Consider the following 12,561-nt stretch of genomic DNA (forward strand, 5'->3'; position numbering starts at 1 on the left):
GTACAATGGGCCAAAAATGTCCAAGTTGCAATATTTATATACTACCAAAAAAAAAGATCTATTTTAACTATCATCTACATTGTGTCCTGTATCTTTACAGAATCTCTGTATTCTGTCTGGCTCATCAACAAAAAACAAACACACTTTTCTCACAAGTCCGATACTGTCAAAAATGTGCAGACAGATGGGATTTTAAAGTACAGCAAAACACAAACTGAGTTAAAATTGTTACTGTCTATGGGGATTTCCAATCAGTTCTTCCCAGAAAAACTGAAACACAACTTACAGTAGCCAGTTTACTTTAAGAGTGTACGGTGACTGAATAGTAACTTGCAGGTACAACCTTCTAATTTATATCAAATATTTAAACTGTATCTTTGCGGCACTGCTGACTTCTAAGCTATCCACAGTCCCAAATACTTCCTGGCAAACTGGAAATATTTAATGTACTGTCATTTCTCTTTGTTTTTAAGTTTTGTTAATTTGAATGTTATCAACACAATTAAACGCTTCATTAGAGGAAGTAATTAAATCAAGCATTTCATGTCAGAAAATAGGGAACACTTTTATTTGCCACCTTTCTTCAGGTGGAACACCTTTATGTGTGCATTATGATCATCTTTGAATTACATTCAGTACATATTACTTTGTCAAGGGTCTTGCCTGGTTCATCGCCCAGGGTGGATACCCAAGACGAGGAGAGTAAGGCTGAAGGGGTATTCTCAATCTGGAGTGTACCAGAAACAAAGTAACTAATATTCATAGATTTGAACACCTGGAGTTACTGTTCTGATCATCTGCTCTGCGATCATCTAGGCTCATCTCCACAGTAACAAAGACCATACAATTTTCTCCAGACCCCCAAAAAGATTTAGAGGTTCTTTATATGTGGTTTATATAAGCAAGTCATCCAGTGCAGAGCTGAAGTTTCAAGAGTGCAAGATTCAGCAGTGCCTTGTATAAATTGCTTCAGCGCCCATACAAGAACAAAAAAGGGGTTTCATTGTTCCCAGCCTGAATTTGTCTAGCTTCTGCTCAGTCCTTGGGATCTTCTCATATGCCTTTGGTACATTAAAGAGCTCTCTGCTACGACAAATCCTCCTGCGTAGGTCCTTAGATGCCATCATCAAATCACCTCTTCCTCTGCCCTCAGCTGAGCCGAGCAGGGTGAAGGCGTCAGCTCCACACGGTGAGGCAGCCGCCCAGGCCTGCAATCGGCCCCCTGCTCCTCGCTGAGCTCTGCCCCACTGCGCACACAGGCACCTGCAGGTCCCGGCCGCGCCACACGCAGGGATGGGACCGTCGCCCTCATCCCGCTGGGGGCTTCCACCCTCACACCGCGCAACCGCTGCCCCCCCCCCCCCCCCCCCCGCCCCAAGCGCCAGCGCCCCCTGCGCGCACCAGCTCCTCCCGCCGCCCCCGCCTCGGCTCAGGGAGGGCTGCGCCCACCGCAGCGGCAAGCGGAGGCCCTGCCGCCCTCCCCGGGTCTCCGCCTCGTCCCGACGGCTTGTGGCGGGAAGGCCGCCCCCACCAAAGTCGAGTCCCTCAGGGAGGCCGCAGGGCCCGGCCCCAGCGCTCCTGTCCTGAGCAGGCCCGCCGCCCGACGGCTCACGGTGGCCCCGGCGCAGGCCGGAGCGGAGGGAAATGGGCGGGCGGGGGGTGCCCCGACGGCACCGGGCGGAGCGGGGCCCGGCCGCCCGCGGCAGCGGTCCCTGCGCTCGCCCCAAACGAGGGTGCCCTCACGCCGCCCGGCCCCGCGCGGTGGGAGCGCTGCCCCTGCGGAGCGGGGGCGGGGGCGGGGGAGGTCGAGGTCGGGCGGCCCCGCGGGAGGGCGCCGGCCCCGCCCTCTGCCCGGGCGGGCCCCTCCGCGGCTGGGCCGGGCGCCGGCCGTGTCTCCCTGCAGGGCGGCGCTCGGCGCGGGCAGGTGCGCGGCCGAGAGGCGAAGCCGCTGCCGCCCCGAGGGGACGAAGGCCGGGGAAGAGCCGCTGCGGCGGGAGTCCCCGGAGAGCGTCGCCCTTCTCGCCGAGCGACCCTTCCGCCCCCGAGGCAGCGGCGGGAAGGTGATCCGGAGAGATGGTGACTGTGGTGACGAAGCTGGTGCATTACCTGCATCTGAGGTAAGGGCGCAGGAGCTCGGCGACCGCCCTGCTTCTCCCGGCGGGCGCGACACCGGGGCGGCCCTGCGCCCGTCCCGCCGGGCCCCGCCGCGGGGTCCCCGCCGCCCGCCCACGCGCCGCGCCGCCGCCAGCGCCGGGAGCGATCGGGGGGCGAACTCCGGCGGCTGCGGCAGCAGCGCTGCGGGTGGCACGGGCGCGCGTGGCAGCCCGGGGGCGCGTGGCAGCGCGGGGGCGCGTGGCAGCCCGGGGGCCGGCGCCGCGGGTGGGCGCGTGCCCGCTCCCGCAGCCGCTGCCTGCCCCGGCAGCCGCTCCCACGGCGCGCCCGCGGCTACGGGCTCCTTCCAGCCGAGCGTCCTGCAGCGCCGCAAGGCGCGTCGTGGGAAATGCCTGTTACTAGTTTATAGTCTAGGAAGTTGATGTCCCTGCAGCGCCTGTGTGGCAGACTTAGAATAGCATGGATTAGACAAATTGCCTATTTCTTCTTTTTTTTTGTACGACTTCTGGAAGGATACTCTACTAAGCCGTTTTTCCCGTTGTTATCTATTCTAATTAGAATTTAGCAGATAAATGCATATATTTTTGCTCCGAGGGGAGAGAAAGCAAAGAAATGTGCAGTCCGGGTGGTGTTCCACTTGTATTCTGTTGAATCACGATTTTTCTCCTGTATATGAACACTTAACGTGCATCAAAAGACTTGATAGAAAACATGAAGAAAATGTCTCAAGAGAGAGCATACACTAAGCCAGAGATTTAATTTGTGAAAGCAGTGATATTTTTGTGCAGCATTTTCACGTAAGGTGCGCCAGCTCTAGCAACTGATTTCATTAGTTAAATTTTCCCAAGTTAGCCATTGGAATGAGTGGAAAAAAGGACAAACTAACTTTTTATTGATGTGATTTAAGGCTTGTTTCCTAGGATATCTGCATTTTGTAGACTTTTCTGAACAACTATTAAAATAATAATACTTTGGCATGAATTACATGAGAGAAGCATGTAATGTCACCAGTTTCTAACCTGTTTTTTTTGCAATAGGATATTTTATCTTCTAAAACTGTTTAAACTATCCTGCAAATCTAACAAAATCACAGCCCTGATTTTATAAATTTGTGGAGTTTTATACTGCTATTCCTTTGCTGGGCAAATAGAGAAGGAAGTCAAGGTGGGAAAAATTTTGCCAATTCCTTATGCCTGCCTCTCTTCCCTTGTCCTCCTCTGAACAGTGGTTATTTGTTTAGCAGCATATTACTGCTGTTTTTGAACCAGGGCTTCATGGCTCTATTTGCATTATAAACACCAGTCAAAAAAAATCTCAGCCTCAAAGACTTTATAATATAAAGGGAATTAAAATAATGCAGACAGATGGAGGAATGCAGCAAAGTGATACAGTTATGTTCTTAAACCAGCAGCAGCCTGATCACTGTCAAATGTTTTGTAGATATCATGAGAAAAGATGCAGAAGCTAACAAGTTTCATAAACTTAAAGGAAGATTTTCTCTTACTGGGTGAGCATCGAGGCATTGAGAAAGTGTGATGAACATATCTAAAAAATTAATAAATGCATGGCCGGTGGCCTGGCTGAAGGCGGAATTCAATTACTTTAGTGCTGACTGAAAGATGGCAATAGAATTAGGGAAGATGTTTAAAAGTCCAGCAATTCATTTCTATAGTAGAAATAGAGCTATTGGAGATGTGGCTGCAAAGGGACACAGTAAACGCAAAAGGTGAAGAATTTAATTTTACTAGTCCTGAATGAACATGAATTAGGATAAGTTTCCGTTTGCCAAAGCTGAAGAAGAGGATAGATACTTTACTGAGTAATGCTAGAGTGATAAATAGTGGCAATATCTGAAAGGACATAAATGAGTAAGAGGTGTTCCCTGGAACTCGTACACATCAGTGGGACAGTGTATTTGCGGGCGGAACAGATCAGGGAAGGGTGCCAAACAGCTACTATGAAGCATTACCTTGTGCTTACTCTGTGCCTGCATTAGCAAGTGACCAGCAAAGTAACAATGAACACAGAAAACAGTAAAGTAGAAAATAGAGTGCATACATATGAAGTTGTCTGACATATTCTTAGAATACTATTATTTCTGATTAAACCACTTTAGCAGGCTTTTGGCTACCTATGCTGTAATATTTTTTTCTATACGTGAGGATGGAAGTAGTTAAAAATCAGTTAACAGCAAGGAAACTGAAAAATAAGCTGTTCAACTGCGTTAAGAATAGTTAGGCAGCTGGTGTGCTGGGAAAATGCTTATCATCACCATTGTCCCTTTTCTCCCCCAAGTGCCACATACACAGAAATGCTAAGGATCCATGCACTGGATTTTAAGGTTCTGCCACAGTTAAGTAAATAAATATTATGCTGATATGTCATAAGAAAAAGATATTTGAATGTGGGAAACTGTACTTAAGTTCATAAGAATACAGTTTGTGACAAGATTAGACTGTGCCAGTAAAATAGTACACTGGGCAGCCCAAACAATTAATATAATCAGATCCTTAGAGAATCACAATTATGCCCTTAATTCAGTACTTACTGAGAAACAGATAATTAATTCAAATCACTGTAGGACTTCACAGTTAGAAATGTGGACATCATAGGAATCTGCCTTACCTTTGAATATGACACCTTGCAAAACATAGGATCCCAAAGCTGCAGGAATTTTACAACCCTGGGCACTATACAACTATTCTAAAAAATTACCTTTCTGAAAATCAGAAGTAAATAAATTAAATGCAGTACTGATACTTGCTAGAGGATGTCATGTAGCAGTACTTCATCTCTTACACTTACCTTGATTAATTGGCCCTGATAGAGGATGGTTCTGTACCCATTTAAGTCCCATTCAGTTCGGTCATAAACTTCTGATTAATTTCAGTCAGACAAAAGCAAGCTTAGTGAATGGGAATGGATCAGCCATGAAAATAATTGCAAAAATACTGAATTACATTCTGAGCAAGGCGAGATGTTTTCATATAAATCTATTTTATGTAATTATCCCTACATAAATAAAGATTGCACACCAAGTGAAAGCAGAGCAGCATACAGAAGATGAGATGAGCAGTGATCCTTGAGAACAACAGACAAAGGAGATGGCGGCAGATAGAGCAGCTCCCAAGGACAACAACAGGCAACATGAGCAAACTGAACACGAAGACATAGACTTATGAATGTAAGACATTCACGAGGGGAGTGAACATTTGATGCTACCAGATTTCCACAGTAAACTGTATTGCAGAAATTCGAACTGAAGCATGGCTGTGGTAGTTCCTCATTTTAGGAAATGAAAACAATTAAGCTACACAGGTGGAAAAGAGCAGTACCAAGCCTGAAGTGCTTTTTTTGAAGTTCAGTATTTATTACGAATTAATTATTTGTTTTTATAACCTGTCTCTGAAAGCGGTCACATGAAATGCAACAAGTTTCTTAATTGAAGCAGCAATTAATAAGAATATTTTGGAGTGATCATGAGATCCCTGCTTTTATATCTGAAATTTTTATATCTTTAAAAGGTTGGCCAGCAAATAAAACCCCTTTTGCTAACACTGTCAGTCACATCTACCTTCACCCCTCTGATTCCAGCATATTTAAACTCATCAGGAGGTCTCACTTAGGTTGAGCACGCTTTGGTATCAGCATGGACTTAAGGATCTGCCTCTTAAAAATTCATTATGTAGGTCTGCACGGTTCAAGATGTGGCCAGTGGACTGAATCCTGGCTGAGGAATGTTTCTAGCTGGCCTGGCACATTTTGCTAAAAGAAGCCCGAGACCAAGAAGTTTGGACTAAACACTACTGCTGCCACTCCAACACCTCAGTATGTGGCTGTGCATGGTTTGCTTGAGGAAGGAGCAGAGGAGAGAGGGGTTGGGGAAGCAGAGCAAGAGGAGCATGACTTCTTCCTGCTTAGAGGTCCAGCAGAGATTGAAGCTGCTGATGTTGCTGTTACAAAAACACAGTCTGGACCTTTTGGTTCAGCATCCCTGGCTACCATACTTGGACAAAGTGTTGCCCTGTGAAACGTCTTTTTCAGAGATTTTGTGCCCCTCTTAGAACACCCCCGGGGAACTATCATGATTCATGAGTTCAGCTGGGTATCCTTGCCTCCACTCTTCTTGGGGCTTGATACCAGTGTGGCCATCTCTGATGGACAAGTAAATGATACAAGGTTCTGCTGAGTGCTACAGGTGAGGTTACACAGCACAGGTATTGTTTTACAGTTCCTTATGCTCCTGCACTAGCATACAAATGGTCTGCATGGACCACTGGTTGGTCTTCAATTCTCACCAACCCCTCTATCCCCCATCAAAGCCAAAGGTATACTCGTACATAATTTTATCTCATTTTTAAAATTACAGATTAAAACAATTAATATGCTTAGGACACATAGACATGACTTCCAAACTTCCAAAGTTCTTGAGTTAATTTTCTTTTAGAAGCTTAATATATCATTAATGTAAGATTTGTTTTATATTTAATGTAGCCACTCTCAGTTGCTTCTTCTACCCTAATGCAGGAACATAGCATGGGAGGATGCCAGGTTGGAAAGAACTTCTTAGCTCACTGAGTGCTACCTTGTGGCTTATAAAAAAATCTACCATCTCTAATCCATTTCATAAATATTAGGTTGTTTGTCCTTCTTGATGGGTGTGCTGGAACCTTGCTCCTCTTGATACTTAGAAATTAATTGCTAATTTTAAGCCTACATTTGCCAATGGGAAGTTTCTACACATTTCTTTTGTATTGACATTGTCCGTTACCTTAAATGGATTTTCCCACCCAAGATATCTATGTTTATGAGTATTCACACTCACAAGCAGCAATTTTATTGTTGCTTCTTAGTTGCTCATGCTGAGTAGATTTTGCTCTTTCCCATGTGGTTGTCCCTATTTGAATACATCTTTCTTCATTATGAGTGATCGAAAGTGACACTATTATTTTAAGTAATGTCTGATCAATGTCTGTGATGATATTAAAACCCTGCTAGCCTCATATAGCTAGATATACGTAGGACTGCATATGCCTTTTTTACTGCTGTACTGCACTGTCTGATGGTTGCCTTATCACCAATTAATATCTGTCATTTCAAACTGATGAGTCCCCTGGTTTATAGCATAAAATCTGGTTATTATGTCTATTAAATACATGCAATTGTGTCTCATTTTTATTTTTTTCAATCCTTTTATTCATCCACTTTTCCTATATAATATCCTGGACTTCCTTTAAATTGATATCCCTAATTTCATACTATCAGTAAATTTCACATTTTTCTTTCTGTGCCAAAGTTATGAATGAAAATATTGAATAATACGATCATTAGTAACCGGGACCCTTGAGAAGTTTTAATAGGAAGATTCCCTTTCCCCCAGTTCATTGATTTGCTTTTCAGTCTAATGTATTGCTGTATCTTTTCAGCTAGTTTTTCCCCGGTTTACAAACTTGCACTGTTCCCAGTCTCGTGTTTGTGTGTGTATGTTCCATATGTGGTACAGTATCAAATGCAATACTGAAGGCCGTATAGGTTAGATCTGCTGCAGCCCCCCATCTTTAATGCAACAAGCTATTTTATTACCAAAATCTGGATTTACCTTTGTAAAACCATTGTGTATTTTATCCCAGGTTTCCATTTACCTCTGTGTCTCAAAATATCCTTTCCTTTGAAGTTCTTAAAAAGACTTGCACACTGTCAAACTCAGAGTAACAAGTGTAAAGTTGCCTGTTTTTCTGAATTCTATTTGTTATGTTGACATTCTCTGGTAATGAGGCATCAGTTGAGCTGATAGATTTTTTTAATTACTTAGTATTGAATTCATAGGTGAATTGTTTCAATGTTTGGGGCAGGAGATTATTCTGGCTGGCTTAATTTTACCAATCCTTAAAAACTTAGCTTTATCTTGAATGCGATTTAATGTTATACACACATTTTCAGTATCTGTTTGGCCTTTGCTGTCATTCTTCTTACAGAAGACTGAGTCAAAAAGTTTTGGGGTAGCCATGCCAACATTATCTCAACTCCATTCTTACGGTGTAGCAACTTCATTGCAATTTCATTTCTCTTTTTCTTTATGCTGTCAAAGAATAGTATACATTTATTTTAATTTGTATTGCTAGGTCTCAGGACCTGTCAGCTGTCAGGATTCAGCTTGACTTCTGGCAATTCTCATTTTATGCCTACACTTTCTAACCTCTAAGACAGAGCTTTCTCATCATACCCTCCCCCCACTCCCACTCCTTTCTTGTAGGCTTTTTTCTCATACCTTATACAGTGTTTTGATAGATGTATTTATTTTTTCAACCAAAGATGCTGCATACTTGTCAGTTATCTTTAGGGAGCTGCCAACTCTTTTTCTTCAGAGGATACCGAACATCTGAGAAGCCCATGGCAAGGCTGTAGAACAGAGAACTCATGATCTTAGACTTGGGGATCATCTATGTGTAAGCTTGAACTCTCTGTTTATAAAGTGACATAGGATGAAAAAAAGGTATGCACTCTGCAAAATGCTGTTAGTAACAACACACTATTTAAAGTAGTAAATTCAGCTCATTTTGACTAAAAAGGATTACTGAATGACTGTGTATCAGCTCTGCAAAGATGTCACACTCTTTCATGAGCATATTTGGCTCAAAAAGAGGTATTTATTCATCTCTGCTTTGTAACAGCTTAAACCACTTTCTGACCAATCTGTGGTAAATGACAAAAAAATTCTCAAAGTGAATTAAGAGTGCCCATCCAGCAGTTTTCACTCAGTTAAACTTGACTAGCTCTTTGACTAAAGAAGGCCATCACCAATGTTTTGTTAGCATTTCATTTCTCACCATTCTGCTCCATGTGATACCTCCCAGAAACCACACAACAGCAGGAGGATTGTTAGAGCCCAGGAAGCATGACATGGGACACTTGCTGTTTCAGCTTTTCACCAGCTTTTCCAGACACAACAGAAGGGAAGAGAGACACTTGTACTATTTGGAGGTGGAGGGTGACCCTTGCCACCAAGTAGAAGGCTGGCTGTCAGACACTTCTCAGACTGTGTCCTCTCTTTCTGATACTACCTGTCAAGCGGTGTGATCCATGTGGTGGCTTTTCCAGCATTGGAAAGGAGATGGCTGCAATAGCTGTGTAGTTATATCCCTAGTTCTGTTACAGAACACAACAATAATAACTCTATGGCACACACATACACCTTCACTCCCTCACTGGTTCTGTTCAGACGCTTATTTCCTCTAGTCCTTCCTGACGTATCCTCTCAGCAAAACTGACTGCAAAAAGTAATTGAAAAGCCTAATACTCCCATTTATATTTTTGCTGTGAAAGTGGTCAATAGAATCATTGGATACTTGATTCTTATGTTGTAATAAGTATAAATTTCTATCAGCCTCGTTCCTCCTTTGTACTTTCAAAACCACCTTCATAATCTGACCAAAAAAAAAAAAAAAAAGCCAGTGTAGCCATCATAGACCACCAGCTTGGAGGGAAGGGTTGCATCACTTAAATAATTTTCTTCTCTGCAGCACAAAGATCAAAATGAGAAACAGTGCTGCATAAAGTAAGCTTATTCGAAGTAAGGTTTAAAGCAGGAGCTTGAAATACAGTGAAAATTGCTAGAAAATCCACTCAAGAAAATAATGCAGGCAAGTACATTTTACTTACTAGAAGCCAGCAACCCAGAACAGCTCTTAGCTATTATGTGTCCTACTGAGCTGTGGGAATTTGAATAGTTATCAGATTGAATAATTAAAAACTAAGTTGTTTTGTGGAATTACTGGTATGTAAGTCAAGCAGTGGTATGGCAAGAAGTTGTAAAGAATGGTATATAGTTGCAGTTGTAAAAAATATTCTTCTCAGTGAGTGCAGTAACGAACAGTGAGAAAAGAAATGTCCACCCAGGCCTAAACATAGAATATGAGAAAAAAAGTGGCAAGAATGACATTTGGAGGCAAGCTCAAAAAAAGATGTCTGACAAAAATGAAGTAATCACAGGCGTTCAATAAATTCAGCAGTTTTAAGAACAGAAGCCCTCATACTTCATGTCCTCCCAAAAATAAGCTTGAAGTCGAGGCAAGTATTATTTATGGAGTTTAAAATTCTGTTTATTTTTTCCTTACAGCCAGTCAGGCCTGGACAAAGATAATTTTCCTTATTTTGTTTGATTCTGTTTTGTTTAATACTGTTTTCAAAATTGGAATGTCTGTAGATGGTGGAGTGGTGGACCTCCTCATGCTCTGGGCCAGGGCATGTGCTAATGTCATGAACTTTACCATAATTCCCGAGGCAAAAGCACATAGCCTAGGGATTTACAGGAGGTAATGAGAGCCAGACCTCCTTCCCATTACTTGCGCAGTTTTTTTCCTTCATTCCGTTTCTGCAGAATTGGCATTTCCTCTAGCAGAAGTGAAAGGACAGTCCCTCCTCTTCACAGGTGCAAACCAACCCCAATAGTCTGTTTTATTTATTTACTTATTTAATTTTTCTCCAAAACCCAGGTTTCTGGAGCTGACTTACATATGATTGAATCTGAGTGTCAGAACCTACAAGTAAACATTAAAGAAGCCAGGAACATATCCTGGCTGTCTGTATGTAATTTGCATTGCAGCTGTACAGAGCAACTTGATGAAGGAGATCTCACAGAATCATAGAATCATTTAGGTTGGTAAAGACCTTTGTGGTTATCAAGTCCAAATGTTAAACCAGGACTGCCAAGTCCACCACTAAACCATGTCACTGCCAAGTCCACCACTAAACCATGTCACTAAGGACCACATCTACACATTTTTTAAATACCTGTAGGGATGGTGATTCTGCCGTGTCCCTGGGCAGCCTGTTCCAATGCTTCGCCACCCTTTTGGGGGCCCCAAACTGAAAACAGTGGTCAGGGTGCAGCCGCATCAGTGCCGAGTACAGGGAGATAATCACTGCCCTGGTCCTGCTGGCCACGCTGTTTCTGATACAGTCCAGGATGCTGTTGGCCTTCTTGGCCACCTGGGCACACTGCTGGCTCATACTTAGCCAGTTGTCAACCAGCACCCCCAGGTCCTTTTCTACCAGGCAGCTTTCCAGCCACCCTTCCCCAAGCCTGTAGCGCTGCGTGGGGTTGTTGTGACCCAAGTGCAGGGCCTGGCACTTCTCCTTGTTGAACCTCATACAACTGGCCTTGGCCCATCGGTCCAGCCTGTCCAGATCCCTCTGCAGAGCCTTCCTGCCCTCCAGCAGATCAGCACTTCCCCTGTAACTTGGTGTCATCTGCAAACTTACTGAGGGTGCACTTGATCCCCTCATCCAGATTGTCAATACAGATATTAAACAGAACTGGCCCCAATACAGAGCCCTGGGCAGCACCACTTGTGACCGGTTTCCAGCTAGATTTACCTCCATTCACCACCACTCTTTGGGCTTGGCCATCTTTTAACCCAGTGTAGAATACATATGTCCAAGCCACGAACAGCCACTTTCTCCAGGAGAATGCTGTGGGAGACAGTGTCAAGGGCTTTACTAAAGTCTAGGTAGACAATATCCACAGCCTTTCCTTCACCCACTAAGTGGGTCACCTTCTCATAGGAGATCAGATTAGTCAGGCAGGACCTGCTTTTCATAAACCCATGCTGGCTGGGCCTGATCCCCAGGCTGTCCTACATGTGCCGCATGATGGTACTCAGGATGATCTACTCCATGACTTTCCCTGGCACCAAGATCAGGCTGACAGGCCTGTAGTTCCCTTGCTCCTCCTTCCTGACCTTCTTGTAGATGGGCATCACATTGGCTAACTTGCAGTCTTCTGGGACCTCTCCAGTTTGCCAGGACTATTGATAAATGATGGAGAGCAGCTTGGTGAGCACTTCCACCAGCAATCTCAGTACTCTTGGGTGGATCCCACCTGGCCCCATAGATCTGTGCATATCTAAGTGAGCAGCAGGTCACTAACCATTTCCTCCTGAACTGTGGGGACTTCATTCTGCTCTTCCTCATCCCTGTCCTCCAGCTCAGAGGGCTGAGTATCCAGGGGGAAGCTGGTCTTGCTATTAAAGACTGAGACAAAGAAGGCATTAAGTGCCACAGCCTTTTCTTTTCCTCACCCTTTGTGACAATGTTCCCCGCCACATCCAATAAAAGATGCAGATTATCCTTGGCCCTCCTTTTGTTTCTAATGTATTTGTAGAAGTATTTTTTGTTACCTTTTACAGCACTGGCTAGCCTGAGTCCTAGCTGGGCTTTCACCTCTCTAGTCTTCGCTCTGCATAACCTCATGACATCCTTACAGTTCTCCAGAGTTGCCTGCCCCTTCTTCCAAAGGTGGCAAACTCTCCTTTTTCCCCTGAGTTCCAGCCAAAGCTCGCTGTTCAGCCAGGCTGGTCCTCTCCCTCACCACCTCACCTTTTGGCACATGGAGACGGCCTACTCCTGCACCTTTAAGACTACCTTCCTGTAGAATGTCCAGCCTTCCTG

The 12,561-nt window shown here is 44.4% G+C and overlaps 1 protein-coding gene across 1 annotated transcript in view; it reads left to right on the top strand.

Annotated features, from left to right (window-relative positions):
- Positions 1 to 1,552: 1,552 nt before the first annotated feature.
- The window catches only part of ARHGAP18 (Rho GTPase activating protein 18), a 101,228-nt gene continuing 90,219 nt past the window's right edge, over positions 1,553 to 12,561 (top strand). The window contains exon 1 of the mRNA XM_080390433.1: positions 1,553 to 2,117. Within this exon, the coding sequence (XP_080246559.1) occupies positions 2,074 to 2,117 (44 nt within the window). The 5' untranslated portion in view covers positions 1,553 to 2,073. The remainder of the gene's footprint in view (positions 2,118 to 12,561) is intronic.

The sequence above is a fragment of the Falco punctatus genome (genome assembly GCF_963210335.1).
Source record: "Falco punctatus genome assembly, chromosome: 5".
Taxonomy (NCBI): Eukaryota; Metazoa; Chordata; class Aves; order Falconiformes; family Falconidae; genus Falco; species Falco punctatus.